This window comes from Nannospalax galili, unplaced genomic scaffold (assembly GCF_000622305.1).
Source record: "Nannospalax galili isolate Female #2095 unplaced genomic scaffold, S.galili_v1.0 scaffold886, whole genome shotgun sequence".
NCBI classification, from domain to species: Eukaryota; Metazoa; Chordata; class Mammalia; order Rodentia; family Spalacidae; genus Nannospalax; species Nannospalax galili.
Window position 1 is genome coordinate 1,412,667 of NW_008355971.1, and position 14,940 is coordinate 1,427,606.

A 14,940-nucleotide genomic window follows, 5' to 3' on the forward strand; every position below is an offset into this window, starting at 1 on the left:
TTGAAGGGAGGAAGAGCTTGTAAATGCTTTATGAATGTGAATCTATTTTTTTCCAGCTTGGAGAAAAGACACTTTTGAGTTTTGGATTATGTAACAATTACACTAAATGTGTACTAAAATGTGTGTCAGAAGCAATGGGAACACCAATTGCTTCAGGCTTTCCTTGACTGCTCAGCAACTATTACTTCAGAAATCTAAAGTGTTCTGAGCATGCCAATTTCCTTCTCTTGGGAAACATTGAGGATTTCTGCTTACACTTTGATAGATTAGCTCCTACCGTGCTTCTGTCATGGTTAGGATATGAAATTGCCCCTTCCTTAACAGGCTTATGTATTTGAAAACCTGGTCCCCAACTGACGGTACTATTTTGCAGGTTAGAGACCTTAGGGACGTAAGGTTTGGCTGGCACGTAGATGTAGGGCCCGACAGTGATTCCCATCCTGTTTCCTGCTTCCTGATTGGCTATCATGTTGTAACCAGCTGCCACGTGCTCCTGCCACCATGGAGCCACTCCATCATGCCCTCTCTACTATAAGCCAAAATAAATCCTTCCTCCCATAAATTATGTATGTCAGGTATTTTGTTACATTCTTTTAAAAAGTAACTAATATCCTTTCCACTGACAAAATAGCCAGGCAAATCCAATCATTGGTTTACAGATAATGAAGAAGAAGCCAGCCCAGCCCCTGATCTCTGAAAGGAAGCAAACCAGTGAGGACAGTGCTGTGAGGGCCTGGCTTTCTGACTTAAAGCACTAAGCAGACTGTAACCTGTGGGTAACCAAAGAGAGTGGGTCTGCCCAGCTGAAGATACAGAGGATGTCATTCATGGAGGGTGAAGATGCTGCTGAAGGTTCTATGGCACATCACTAGAGAGAAAGGACCTACTTGAAGACAGAGTAGAAAGAAAATCTGCATAGGGGTGGGGTTGGGGAGATAGCTCAGTGGAGAAAGTGCTTGCAGCAAAACAGTGAGGACCTGAGTTTATATCATAATATTCCTGTAAAATTGGGCAAGGCGGCACGTGCCTTAACCCTAGTGCTCCCTAGGCGGGGAGGTGAAGACAGGATCTTGATGGGCTGGCCCATCAATCAGTCTTGCCAAAACAAAAAACTTCAGGCTCAGGGAGAAACCCAAGTCAATAAATAAGATGGAAAACCTGAAGTCAACCTCTGAGCTCCACATGCCCACACTCAAGTGAGTGCACATGCATACATATACCACACACAGAAGTGAGGGAGGAAGAGGAAGAGGAGAAGGGGGGAGGAGCAGGGGGAGGAGAGGAGGAAGAGGAGGAGGAGGAGGGGAGGAGGAGGAGAGGAGGAGGAAGGAGGAGGAGGAGGCCGCGTCGCCGCCGCTTGGAGCCCGGCCGGAGCCTCCCAGGCAGGTGCCCAGGGCGGCGAGGGGGCGGGGGGCTGACAGACCGACTGCCCCAGCGAGGGGGCGGCCAGGACCGCAGCTGCACCTTCTGCCCACTGGTGCACCCCGCGGACACCAGCTGGAAGGACAAGAGGGGTGGGGGCCCCTAAACTACGCGGTAGCCATTTGGGGTAACTGTCTCCATTTGGGGGTCCTGGACTTCGTTCGAGGATGCCCCATTCACAAAATTCCGTTGTGGACCCTCGCCATTGAGGAATTCTGAGGATCTTTCTCCCCGGGAAAATAAATGTGTGGGGACGTAGGACACCCCGAGATCCCAGTGCCCCATTCCAGCTAGGCCCTTGAGGGGGACCCCTGCCCTCTTTCCCTGCTTCACCTGTTGTCGGGGGAGGCGGGCGGACAAAGAAAGCAGCGTCACGTGACTTCTCATTCACAAAATCCCATCCCATTGAGAAAAGGGGGCTGGGGGCGCTGTGGCCGCCCCTTCCCCTCCCGAAGGGCTGGGGAAACCCAGCCGCCTGCAGGTGGGGGAGGGGGCTAGAGCTTGTTGCCGGGGTCCCTTAGGTTGGGCGCCAGGGTCCCTCAGCTGGGGGGCAGTGGGGCTGAATTCTGATGACTAGGCGGAGGGCTACAGTCCCTGAGCTGGGGGCGGGGTAAAATGTTTCTGAAGGATGCTTGGGGGGGTGCGGGGAGGGAACAGTACCCCCCCACACACACACACACAACTCTCCCCTTTGGCTTCCCTCGATGGAGACCAAAGGGAGCAGCCCTGATTTTTGTGAATGAAGTGCTCCTTGGCTCTCTCGCTTCGGTCGTCGGTTACTGGCTTCCTCTGCCTCCATCTCTTTCTCGGCCTCTCTTTCTGGCCATTTCTGGTTCTCTCCCTGCTCCCTGCCCATCTCCCCGTTGCTGGGTGACTCAGTGAGCTTTGCATCCGGTCTCATTCATAAATCCGGGAAGGGGTGGGGGGAAGAGAGCCAGGGTTTCTCACCTAGCTAGTGGCCTGGGTGAAAGGGGGTGCTGAGGCAATGTTGAGGAGACTGGAGCTGAGTTGATGGGCCCAGAGAAAATACATATGCGCAGGAACCCAGCTGTGAGGGGGACAATGGGTGGGGCTGTGGGTTTGTGCTGAGAGGGAAGGAGGGCTGAGTTGAGGGGATAAGCAGGGGGTGGGGAGGGGAAGTGGCAAACCTAGACTGCGGGGATGGGGTTGGGGGAAGATGCAGAAAAGGTGGGTATTGTGAGAAAAGGTAGATGCGGGGAAGGTAAGGTGGGAGAGATGTCACTAAGAAAGAAGCCATGCTGAAGAAACTGGGCAGTGGGTGGGAGGTGGTGGATATTAGTGGCTTGAGGGTGAGGTAAATCCCTATGTAAGATAGAGAGGAGAGGAGGGTTGGGGACTAATTCAGGGAGGAGCAGGAATTGCGTTCATGGCCTGTGTTGTCCTTGTCCCCCCCTCCACCTCCTCCAGGTACATGGTGCGGGTCCGAGCCGTGGTGATGGCCCGAGATGACTCCAGTGGGGGCTGGCTGCCTGTGGGGGGCGGGGGCCTCAGCCAGGTGAGCGTTTGTCGGGTCCGAGGGGCCAGACCCGAGGGGGGGACCCGCCAGGGGCACTACGTCATCCACGGGGAGCGCCTACGGGACCAGAAAGTGAGCCACCCTGGGGTGTGGGGGTGGGATGGGATCCTGGGAGGCAGGGATGGGGCTGGGGAGGGGGGGACAAGGAAAAGGGGGACAAGGAGAGGTCAAGCTGTCCCTCCATCCCTAGGGGATGTGGGATGGAGTTTGGAAATTAATATCTGGATTATGGAAAAGGGAATTTGTGGGCTATTTGAGGGTATTAGGGAGGTCCCATCCACTGCTTCTCTGGCTAATCTGTCACAGCAACCCCTTACTGGTCTCCCTGCTGGGTTCCTGCTCCTTCTCCAACCCTGGTCTGTTCCACAAGGGCCCTGCTCACACCCAACTCATATCATGCCCCTTTTCTGCTCAGTACTCTCCTCTGGCTCCATCTTGCTCAAAGATGCTCACCAGGATGCCCTCCACCAACTGGCCCATGTCTGCCCTAAGTATCTGGAGGCATTTATGGGGGTCTGTTTGAAAGTGTCACATACAACTGATAATTCTATGTCACATGTTTATAATCCCAGCCCTGGGACAGTGAGGCAGGAGGATGGGAGGCGGAGGCAGGAGGATTATGAGTTGGAGGCCAGCCTGTGCTACATAGTGAGACCTTATTTCAAGAGAAAAGCAAAGCTTGGGGAAAAGGTGGCATTTCCAGAGCAGGGGATTTGGAATGGTGTGGAAGAAGTGGGGATATTAGACAAGGACATAGAGGGAACATCTAGGGAGGGGGTTGGCTAGATTGAGGGGGGATGTGTAGAAGTTTAGTATCTTCCTAGGTAAATTTTCAGAAAATGATTGAGGCATCAAAAGGAAATTGACTGTAGGATTTGATATGTTCAGTAAAGTGTGACAAAGACTTATTCTTCAGTCAGAAGGGGTTAATTTTTTAAATGTTTAATAAGATTTGAGGTTCCTGTTGGGGCATCAGAGGAAGCAATTAGGTAAATACAGAAATCAAAAGATTGAAGGAATATTGGGGTCTCAGAAGTATGTCCTCTAAAATTGGGGTATGTTAGGGTGTGTTTCAGGAATCAGTACACCTGGGATTGGAAATGAGGTTGATTGATCCTGGAGAAGGGCTGGGGGTCAGGAGAGAGTCACAGGTATGGCTAGAGTTGTCTGACCTGCCCCCTCCTACCCCTCAGACCACTTTGGAGTGTACCCTGAGACCAGGCTTGGTTTACAACAAAGTGAACCCTATCTTCCACCACTGGAGCCTAGGCGACTGCAAGTTTGGGCTGACATTTCAGAGTCCTGCAGAAGCTGATGAGTTCCAGAAGAGTCTGCTGGCTGCGCTGGCCGCACTCAGCCGTGGTGAGTGGTGCAGGTGCAGGGACCCAGGCTGTGAGGGTAGGTGTAGGAAAAGCTGGGGCCTAGAGACTCACTTCTGCCTCTTTCCCTGCTCCAGGCTCGCTCACCCCCTCCTCTTCCTCTTCCTCCTCCTCTCCTTCCCAGGACACTGCAGAGACACCCTGCCCTCTGACGGTGAGTCTTGGGGCCCCTCTCCTATGGAAGGCAAGGGATTGGTGCTAGTCTACAAATATTTCTGAATACCTGTTGTGTAGCAGGCACCAGGCTACATGCTAAGGACACAAAATCTGGTCAAAACTGATAATGACTATTCTATCCTGGTTATTCTAATTTTTCTGTATTTATTTATCTATCTATCAATCAATCCATCTGTTTTTGAGACAGGGTCTCACGTAGCCCAGGCCAGCCTTGAACTTGATATATAGCTGAAGATGACCTTGAATTTAGGTCCTCCTGCCTCTCCCTCTCAAGTGCTAGGATTATAGGTATATGTCACCATGCCTGACTTTATTTTCTTGCCTTTTTTTTTTTCCTTTTTTTGAGGCAGGGTCTCACTGTGCAGCTTAGGCTAGCCTGTAGCTTTCCATCCTCTTCCGTGGTGGGATTACTGTATTTTACCATCATACCCCACTTAGTTTTTCTGTTCTGTAGTGATTCATGCATTTGTTCAAGGGTATGTACCAAGCACCTTCTGTGTACCAGACAGTGTTTTAGGCACTGGGGATACATCAGTAAGCAAAACAAATTTCCTTTATCCGTAGAGCTTTAGTTCAGTGGAGAAGGCAGGAAAAAAAAAAAAGATAAAATATAAAAATGAATAAAGCTGGGTGTGGTGGCACATGCCTTTAGTCCCAGCACTCTGGAGGCAGAGGCAGGCCAGTCTCTGTTGAGTCAAGACCAGCCTGGTCTACATAGTGAATTCCAGGTCAGCTAGGGCTACAGGGAGACTCTGCCTCAGAAAGACTCCCCTCCCAAAATATATATAAATGAATAAATATTTAAAGTATATGGATGAACAAATGCATTGATAAGTCCATGTTTCAGTTGTTGCTCAGGCTGTAGACTTGCAAACCTTGGAGTTGTCCTTGATTGACAGAACCTCCCCCCCTTTTTTTGAGACAAGATCTTACTACATAGCACAGGCTGTGTGACCCAGGAACCAGATGGTATGGGATCTTAGATGTCATTGTAAGGGCTATATTTTCAAATTGTAAGTGTAGTTTCCCCTGGAGGCCAGAGGCATCAGATCTCTCTGGAACTAGAGTTACAGCCATTGTGAATCACCCAGTGTGGATGCTGGGAATTGAACTTGGGTCCTCTGCAAGAGCAATGCACATTTTTAGCCACTGAGCCATCTCTCCAGCCTCTATTGTACCCTTTACCTTGCACGACAGAGCACAGAGGGCTCTGAGTGAGGGAATACAGTCACTTTGGCTATGTGGGAGGAACTGATGATAGGAGCCAGGAGAGAGGTGATAGAAGCTGTGGTGATAGTTCAGTTAGGAGATGAGGTTGGCCTAGAACCCACGATCCTCCCACCTCAGCCTCCCAAGTGTGGAGCTTCATGTGTACACCACCACGCCTGGCTAGCTCTTTTTGTTTTTCATGCTTCTCATTGAATTTGTCACAAATATTGATTCCACTTTCTTTTCTTTTTTTTCTTTTTTTTGAAACTGGGTCTCACTATGTAGCTTTGGCTAGCCTGGAACTCACTGTGTAAACAAGGCTGGCCTGGAACTCATAGAGATATACCTGCCTCTGTCTCCAAAGTGCTGGGATTAAAGGTGTGTGTTACCACACCTGGCCTTTCTTTTTTTTTCAGTGCTGGGACTCAAACCCAGGGTCCCACACATGCTAGGCAAGTACTCTACTACTGAGCTACAGCCCCAGCTCAGATTCTTCTTTGAAAATGATTAGAACCGGCTACCTTCCTGGTAACTGTCCAACCTCATCTCCCAACTGAATCATCTCCACAGCTTCTCCTTGACCCCCTCTCTCCTGACTCCTAACTCGAGTTTCCTATACATAGCAGAGGGCTCCTATTGATGATGGCTGAGTCAGATCAGGCCCTTTTCCTGCACTCAGAACTTTCCCAAGGCTCCATCACTCAAGGTAAAGAACAAAGTCTTATCATGACACATAGGATTCTGTGGTCTCTGGCCCTGGGGTTCTCTTCCCCTTCACCCTGCTCCAGCCCCAACTGAACTGAAGTCCCCACTCTTATCCCAATACTGTTGACATTCCTGTCCTGGGACGCTCGCATTGACTACACCTTCAGATTGCCACATGACTGATTCTCTTCTTTTCGAAGTTTTGAAGTTTTATACTTCTTCTTAGTGACTTCATTGAGCAAGTGAAAAGTGGAAAGTGAAATTGCATTCTTGAGCTAGGGATGTGGCTCAGGTAATGGAATGCTTGTCTAGTGTATGTATAAAGCTGTGGCTTAGAGCCCCATCATACATCTGCAATCCCAGCATTTGGGAGGTGAAGGCAGAAGGGTCTTTGAGGTCATTCTAGGGCTACACAGCAAGCTTGAGGCCAGCCCAGGATACATGAACGTCTGTCTCAAAAAAAAAAAAAGAAAAAGGAAAAAAAGAAAAAAAAATTGCAATCTCTCACTATCCCTTTTCTGGTTTTAATTGCCCTCCACATTCCAAGATGTTTTCCTTTCTGAAAAGATAGTTTTCTTATCTGTTAGCTTAGTGTCCATCTTCTATGCTAGCATGTCAGTTTCCAGAGGGCAAGTATCTTTTACTGGTTCCTTGCTTCACCTCCAGTTCCTAAAACATTGCCTGGCACCTAGTAAGTGCTCAGTAAATGGCTTGAATAAATTGAAAATAAATGAGGCACATAATGTCTGGATGCATTTTGCCTCAGAAAAGTTGTGAGGACACAACAAACAACCAAACTAGTTCCTTGGGCAGAAAAGGAGAGAATCTCCAGGTCATGGGGCATGAGGTTGGCATGAGAAACTACAGACAGTTTCTGTCTATGGAACTGCTACTCAAAGCTGAACCCTGCAGTGGCTTTTGTGTCTGGTACACTGTGGTGCTCAGTGAATGTAGACTGAAGGTAGTGAACAAATGAGGTGGGAATTATGTCCAAGTTACAGAAAGGGAGCAGAGGGTCTGGTCTGAGAGGTTATGCTTTAGCTAGTAAAGTACAGAGCCTGGTTTGGATGTAGGGTGTCTGAGTGTGGGGAAATGCTCCATTGAGGTAGAGTGGTGAGAATGAGGCAGGAAGGTGCTGCTATCCAAGGGAAAGGGCTTCCAAGAAGTGAGAGGATGGTTTGATGACCTGCCGGTTTTTTTTGGTTTTTTTTTTTGGTCTTTTTGAGAAAGTGTCTCCCTGTAGCCCCAGCTATCCTGGAACTCACTATGTAGACCAGGCTGGCCTTGAACTCACAGAGATCCACCTGCCTCTGCCTCCCAAGTTTTTTTTAAAATTAATACATTTTTATTTTATGTGTATGAGTGTTATGCCTGCATGTGTATAAGTGTACCCCTATGGTACAGTGCCCTCAGAGAGAGTCAGATACCCTAGAACTGGAGTTACACGTGGTTGTTAGCCACCATGTGGGTGCTGGGATTCAAACCCAGGTCTTCTGTAAGAACAACCAGTGCTCTTAACCACTGAGCCATCTCTGCAGCCACCTTTGTTTTTTTGAGCAGGGTTTCCCTGTAGCCCCAGCTGGCTTGGAACTTGCTATGTAGATCAGGCTGGCCTCAAACTCATAGAAATGCCCCTGCCTCTGCCTCCTGAGTGCTATGACTAAAGGCCTGTACCACCTCCCATGGCAATCCCAGCTACTCTTGAGAGAAGGCACTCTGAGTTTGAGGCCAGTTTAGGTTAAGTGAGACTCCTCAAAAAACCAGATATGACTCAGCAGTAGATGGTAGGCATAGAATCCACCAGTGAGGGGCTAATGGAGAGACTCAGTGGCAGGGTGCTTGCCTAGAATCCACCAGCAAGGGTCTGGGAGATGAGGCTGGGGGTGGAGCTGTTACCTGGAATCCACCAGTAAGGGATGGTGGTATGACTCAGTAGCAGAGCCCTGAGTACTTCAGGAAGGTGTTGTGCCCTTGACAGTGACCTAACTACATCATTATGAATAGGTACAATGCTGACCCTCATTTTACAGAGAAGGACACTAAGGCTCAGAGGTGAGCTCACTTGTGGCTGGTCCCCACAGCCAATCAGTGGCAGAGCGAGGGTTTGAATACAGAGCCATTGCTCTAAGTGGGTGGGAGGTCTATGTGGAAGGGGGAACTCCCTGCCCTGAGGCTTCCAATGTCCCCCAGTCCCACGTGGACAGCGACTCCTCCTCCAGTCACAGCCGCCAGGAGACGCCTCCCACCTCGGCTGCGGCTCCTATTGTCACCGTGGAGTCAGCTTCCCTCTTCACCTCGGCCTCTCCGCCCCAGCGCCGCCGCTCCTCGGCTCAGGTACGACCTCCGCCCCCCAGCGGTAGTTTGGGTAGAAAAGGGCAGCCCTAGAGACCCTAAGCAGTGTGAAGCTGAAGCACAGAAAGGACACAGATCCCAAGAAATGGCTGACCTCACTACTGAGCTGCGTGGGGTGGTGGAATAGGAAGAGGCTGAGGCTAGGGATGTAGCTCAGTAGTAGAGCGCTTGCCTAGTATATGGAAAGTGCCGGATTCCCAGGCCTGGGCTCCTGAGGGCTGGGTGCCAGCTTCCATAATCTCTAGCTCTCTTGGAGATTTGAGGGCCGTCTAATTTTATGCTGGGGGATGACATGGAGAGATGTTTGAGTATGTCAGACGATGACTACCAGGTCATGAGAGGACTCCTTAAGACTGCTTCTTTTATACTGGCTGGGGATGCGGACCACCGTACCTTGAAAGTGGCAGAACTGGGAAGCTTTAAGCCACCAGGTCCTGAAGGGGTATGCATTCCTCTGCGAGCTGAGGGGACTTGGGATTCAAATAGGCCTGGGGTCTTGCAAGTCTAAACTCTGAACCCAGGAGAGTTTTAGAGGGTAGGGTCCTTGATGTCTGATGCCTGTGGCTGTGTCTTGGCGTTCTTGGGTCTTCTGCGCCTGGGTAGCCTGTTGGGGTGAGTGAGTCATAGATGTTGCTAACCTATGTCCTTGTCCCTTGGCTCTGCAGAGCTACCCTCCGCTTCTACCGTTCACTGGGATACCGGAGCCTCCAGAGACCCTAGCCGGGGCAGGGAGCCAGGGCTGGTGTGGCCGTGGCTATGAGGATTACCGGCGATCTGGACTACCGGCACCTCTCGCCCAGTCTACCTGCGTCGTGAGCTTCCCCAAGACTGGTGCATTGAGGGGTGCAGCCCTAGGACCCCCAGTATCCCTACCTACCCCTCTCACCGAAGCTGCACCCCCAGCACCTCCAGCTCGTCCACCCCCGGGCCCGGGCCCCACCCCTGCTCCAGCCAAGGCCTCCCCAGAGGCCGAGGAGGCAGCGCGCTGTGTGCACTGCAGAGCGCTCTTTCGTCGTCGTGCGGATGGCCGTGGAGGTCGCTGTGCGGAGGCCCCGGACCCAGGTCGCCTCCTGGTGCGCAGGCTCAGCTGCCTGTGGTGCGCTGAGAGCTTGCTCTACCATTGCCTGTCGGACGCTGAGGGCGACTTCTCGGACCCGTGCGCCTGCGAGCCGGGCCATCCGCGCCCTGCTGCGCGCTGGGCCGCGCTGGCCGCTCTCTCCCTGGCAGTGCCCTGCCTCTGCTGCTATGCGCCCTTGCGTGCGTGTCACTGGGTCGCAGCACGATGTGGCTGCGCAGGCTGCGGGGGTCGTCACGAGGAGGCTGCGCGGTGAGGACCGGGTGCTGGGTCCGGAAGGCTGAGGATCCAAACTGGAGGGTCCAGGATCCTGAACTCCTTGTGAACCTGAAACCCAAACCTAGGCACATCCGGAACTTGGAGCTAGAGTTTGGATTGAGAGATACCAGATCTGGTACCTGGACCGGAAACCTAGAACTGAGATCCCAGACCCAGCTTCATCAGGATGGCCGTCGAGGGGACCCAGGTGTCCTGAATTCTGGATTCTTTTTCCCTGTTCCTCACTGAGGAGACTACAGACATCTCCAAACTCTGTATCTCAGAGGGCCCAGGAGCACACACATCCCTGAGACTCAAGGAACTTGGACCCTGGCTTTGTCTAAATGCCCATCCCAGACCTGGGTCATATCTGACACCATAAACACTCTGATTCCATATCTCCCCCTACCCCTGAGTTAGTCAGGAGTTGCTAATACCTGACCCTTCCTAATCAAATGAGTCCCTAGGTCTTGAGACCAGGGGACCCAGAATCACCCCCAATATGGTCCTTGAATTTTCACCTACGACCTGGTGTACCCACATCTGGGATAGTCTCGTGGCCCCAGTCTACCCACTCCTGAGTATCCACAGATCTGACCTTCAGTTGATATCCAAGTGACTTCAGGTTTAAGATGCACCAAGCCCTTAGATATGATCAAAGATGAGGTGTTCTCCAACCAAAATGATTTGGAAAGCCCTTTCCAGAGCTTAGCAAGCTCCAGATAATAGACACCAAGATGCTCTGGGATCCAGGGTTCCAAGACCTCCTTAGACTCACCTGCCCCTCAAGCCACTGTTATTGGAAATATTGGGTCTTACATATGGGCTCTGAGGTGCCTAGGCCACCAGCACTTTGGGCCCAATATGCTGGTCTAAGTACTCGGATAGCCCTATTTCAGTTTCCCTTGGACCTGGATTTTAAGACCCAAAATGTTCTGGAATTTTTGGCTTCCTTCTACCCACATTCCCTGATCCCCTAAAGTCTGGGTAGGAGTCTAGCTCAGAAGATGGGGTAGTCATGGTAACCCAAGCCTCTCATCCCTTGGCCCCCAGCTCTTGAGCAACTCCAAGGTACTTTAAGAGCACTGGGTCTGAGACTCAAAGGTATCATTGACTCAGGTGCAGGATTCAAGCCCCCACAACCTTGGGCTTGTTCCAGACCCAAGACCTTGGTCCCTGCATACCAGAAACACTCAGATCTGAGATGCCCTAGGACCTTAGATTTCAGATTTCCTTGAATTCAATGCTGTTCTAGATTGATGAAGCCCCCAGATGCCTCTCACCGGATTCCACAGATCCTGCTTGTGCCACCTCCTTGGGGACTGTTGCCCTATGGATTCTGCCATCCATAGGCCCATGGAACCCAGAAGTCCCCATGATCCCGGGACTTACCCCTTTATCCCAGGGGGGCACTCGCACTAGTGAGAACTCAGATTTCTGGAAAACCAGCACCTCCCAGCAGCTCTGCTGTCCCACCTTTAGGGCCTGGCATGGCCACAGAGAATTGTGGAAGCTGACGGCTAATCAAAGGCAGGCAGCTGCATGAGTATGCACACCTGGACTCATGCCAATCTGCTGGTCAGGGTGGCCCATCAAAGGCAGGCCTGCCCTTCTCTGATTTGCACAACAGTACCTTTTGGGCTGACTATTGCCCTTTGGGAGTCCCTATCACCCCTCAACCTTGCAGACTCTTCTTCCAAGCCCATCCTGCCATTAACCTTTTCCATTTCAGTTGGGAGTTGCTTTAGAAAGCTCAAAGCCTGTTTCATGGCTCTATCCCCACATTTTTCTTCTGGAGAGGAGAGTGCCATGATCTTTTTGCCTCAAGGAGAAAGTGGTGTCCAGTGTACCTAAGATCTGGTGTCCTAGATTGGGGGATCAAGGTCTCAGAGCCAAGACATTCTCCCATATTTTGTGGGCTTGTGACTTGCATCTGGCCCTAAGTTCCTGGGCCTGTGCACTTACTTTCCTCATTACACAGCCTTGGGTGGCCTTGTGGAGGTTCAAGGGATCAATACTTGTGCCACTCCCTTTAAATTATTAACTATTGCATCCGGAACCTGTGAGATTCAGCTCTCCCAACCAGACCCTGGGATGGGTGAGAGAAAATGGGGAATGGGGGTGTCCCTCCCATCCCCACTTTGCCCAGCTCTCATCACTGTCAGACCCACCAGAGCTGAGGGCGGAGGGACTGGGGGCTGGGGCAGCCTGGGTCCCCATTCCCCTCTCTGTGCCTCGGTCTCCCCCCTTCTGTGGTGGGCGGGGGGAAGCTCCATTCTTAACCTACCTCGTTTTAAGGAGGGGTGGGATGGGGGACCAGAGTGCTGTACGGTGCTGTGAGATCTTCAGATTAAGCAGTGGGGACCGGGGAAGGTTCCCCAGTCCCCATCTCCCAGTACTGCCTCTCCCAGGTCCCCCAGCCCTGTTCCCTGCTGATACCCACCTCTGATCCATGATTACCTTTCATCACCCCCACATCCGGGGTGCTTGGAGGGCTGAACCCTGAGATCCAGGAAGACCTCAGATCCTGGAGCCCCCAGGCCCAATTTCCCAGCTGCTTGCCCCTAGATTGGATGCTTGGCCCCCAGATTAGGAGGAGGCGCCCCAACATTTATCTTCCTGATCTTGATTCCAAGCCAGTCTATGACCTCAACATCATCATTGTCAGTGCAGGCTGAAGTGGTAGGAGGATGGGGGCCAAAGACCCAGCCTTGTCATCAGGGGAGGGGGGCTTGAGATCTGCTCCAAGAAATGTCTGTGACAAAGTCTTAGTCTGTGTTCTTTATTTGTGTTGGTGCGCCCTGTCCACTTGCTTCCCTGAAGTGCCAGGTGTCAAGTATTCTACAATTCTTTCCCTCCACATTCTTTAGTCCCAAGCAGACCATCTGAGTTTTATACATCTAGTCATTCAACGAATCTATTTACTGAACACCTATCATGTGCTAAACCTGGCAGCTGGCACCACCAATGATAAATTGGACAACAAACATTTGAATAAAGCCCTGCAGAAGGTGAGGGGGTTCTGTTGGTGTGCAGAGGGTGCAGCCAGTGTGAGTTACTAAGGTTGGAGTGTACCTGGAAGAGTTTGAACAACAGTTGAGAACCATAGCGCCTGAAGGGGAGGAAGCAGGGAGAATTCTGGGAGAGGTGACAGGGCATCTGCTTGGCTTAGCAAGACACTGAATGGACTTTGTTACCTTGAGAGAGATGGGGCCACACAAAGGCACTATTCAGATGATCCCTGTAGCTATGTGGGAGGGGCACTCTGACAGAAGGCTTCTGTGATAGTCCCTCCAGAGGTAATGGACAGGACCAGGGTGAGGGTACTGTATGTGCCTATGAGGGAGGATATGGATGTTTTGAAAGAAGAGTCCATAGATTTTGATGCGGAGTTTGAAAGAATCAAGGCTGGGGATGTAGCTTAGTGGTAGAACAGGTGCTTAGCATAGGCAAGGGCCTATAGTTCAATCCCCAGCACCAAAGGAAAAACAGTATAAGGGAGGAGTTAAGGTTACTAGTCCAGGTTTGTGGACTGTTTTGGTTTTTTTTTTGGTCTTTTGGAGACAGGGTCTCCTCAGTAGTCCCAGCTGGCCTGAAACTCACTATGTAGATCAGGCTGGCCTTGAACTCATAGAGATCTGCCTGCTTCTGCCTCCTGAGAGCTGGAATTAAAGGCATGCGCCACCACGCCTAGCTCCAGAATAAGTTTTTTTATATTTTATTTTATGTGTATGAGTGTATTGCCTGCATGTATGTGTGTGCACCCGTGTCATGCAGTGCCGCGGAGGTCAGAAGAGGGCTTTGGTTTCCCCTGGAACTGGAGTTAAGGACGGTTCGTAGCTGCCATGTGGGTGCTGGGAATTGAACCTGGGTCCTCTGCAAGAGCAGTCAGTGCTCTTAACCGCTGAGACATCTCTCCAGCCCCCCAGAATAAGTTTTTAAAAATATTTATGTGTATGTATGTGGAAGTCAGAGGACAACTTGTGGGAGTCCATTCTCTCCTTTGGCCATGTGTATTCCAGGGATCAAAAAGGTTATCAGGCTTGGTGACAAGCACCCTCTACCACTTGAGCCATCTTGCAGGTCCTTTTTAAATTTTCTTAAAATTTTTTTATTCTTATAGGCTGGGTGTGGTGGCATACATCTTTAATCCCAGCACTTGGGAGGCAAAGGCAGGTGGATCTCTGTGAGTTTGAGGCCAGCCTGGTCTATATAGTGTGTTCCAAGCTAGCCAGGGCTACATAGACTCTGGCTCAAAAAAGAAAAAAAATTATTTCTTTTTCTTGTGTATGATATATATATATGGCCTGAGAAATTTTTTAAAATGTCTTATTTAGATCAACAAATTTCCTTGGGTCTGTCCTGCCTTAGAGCAGGGCAGGTGTAAGAGCAGAAAAGGCAAAGACACTCGGGAGTCTTGAGTCTCCCACATTACCTCCTCTCAGCAGAAAGAATAGTCGGGAAGAGATTACAATGATTTTATTGATTGACTGACTGGCTGAGACAGAGCCTCACTTTGTAGCAATCTTCCTGCTTCAGTCTCTAGCCTGCTGAGATGCAGGTGTAAGCTACCAGGCCTGTCTTCAGAACAATGATTTGTAATGCAAAACAGCAGCAGCAAGAGCAGCAGCAACAGAAATAGGGCCAGGGGTTAAAAAGGAATGGAACTGGGCTGGAGAGATGGCTCAGCGGTTAAGAGCACTGACTGCCCTTGCAGAGGACCTGGGTTCAATTCCCAGCACTCACACGGTGGCTACAAACTGTCCTTAACTCCAGTTCCAGGGGAATCTGAAGCCCTCTTCTGACCTCTGCGGCATTGCACGACA

At 50.9% G+C, this 14,940-nt stretch overlaps 1 protein-coding gene across 4 annotated transcripts; it reads left to right on the top strand.

Moving 5' to 3' along the window:
- Positions 1-1,309: 1,309 nt before the first annotated feature.
- Spred3 (sprouty related EVH1 domain containing 3) lies at positions 1,310-13,212 on the top strand. 4 transcript variants are annotated; one of them, XM_008853914.2, is made up of 6 exons: positions 1,310-1,382; positions 2,851-2,938; positions 4,153-4,321; positions 4,416-4,492; positions 8,620-8,763; positions 9,447-13,212. In XM_008853914.2, the coding sequence occupies exons 2-6, from the start codon at positions 2,855-2,857 to the stop codon at positions 10,110-10,112; spliced, it is 1,140 nt and encodes a 379-aa protein (XP_008852136.1). In that variant the 5' UTR covers positions 1,310-1,382; positions 2,851-2,854; the 3' UTR covers positions 10,113-13,212. The 4 variants fall into 4 exon arrangements, with proteins under 4 accessions (XP_008852136.1, XP_008852134.1, XP_029412432.1 ...); XM_008853912.2 differs by having other exon boundaries at positions 2,851-3,031; positions 9,447-13,210; XM_029556572.1 differs by lacking the exon at positions 1,310-1,382 and adding an exon at positions 2,339-2,472.
- The last annotated feature ends 1,728 nt before the right edge of the window (positions 13,213-14,940 follow it).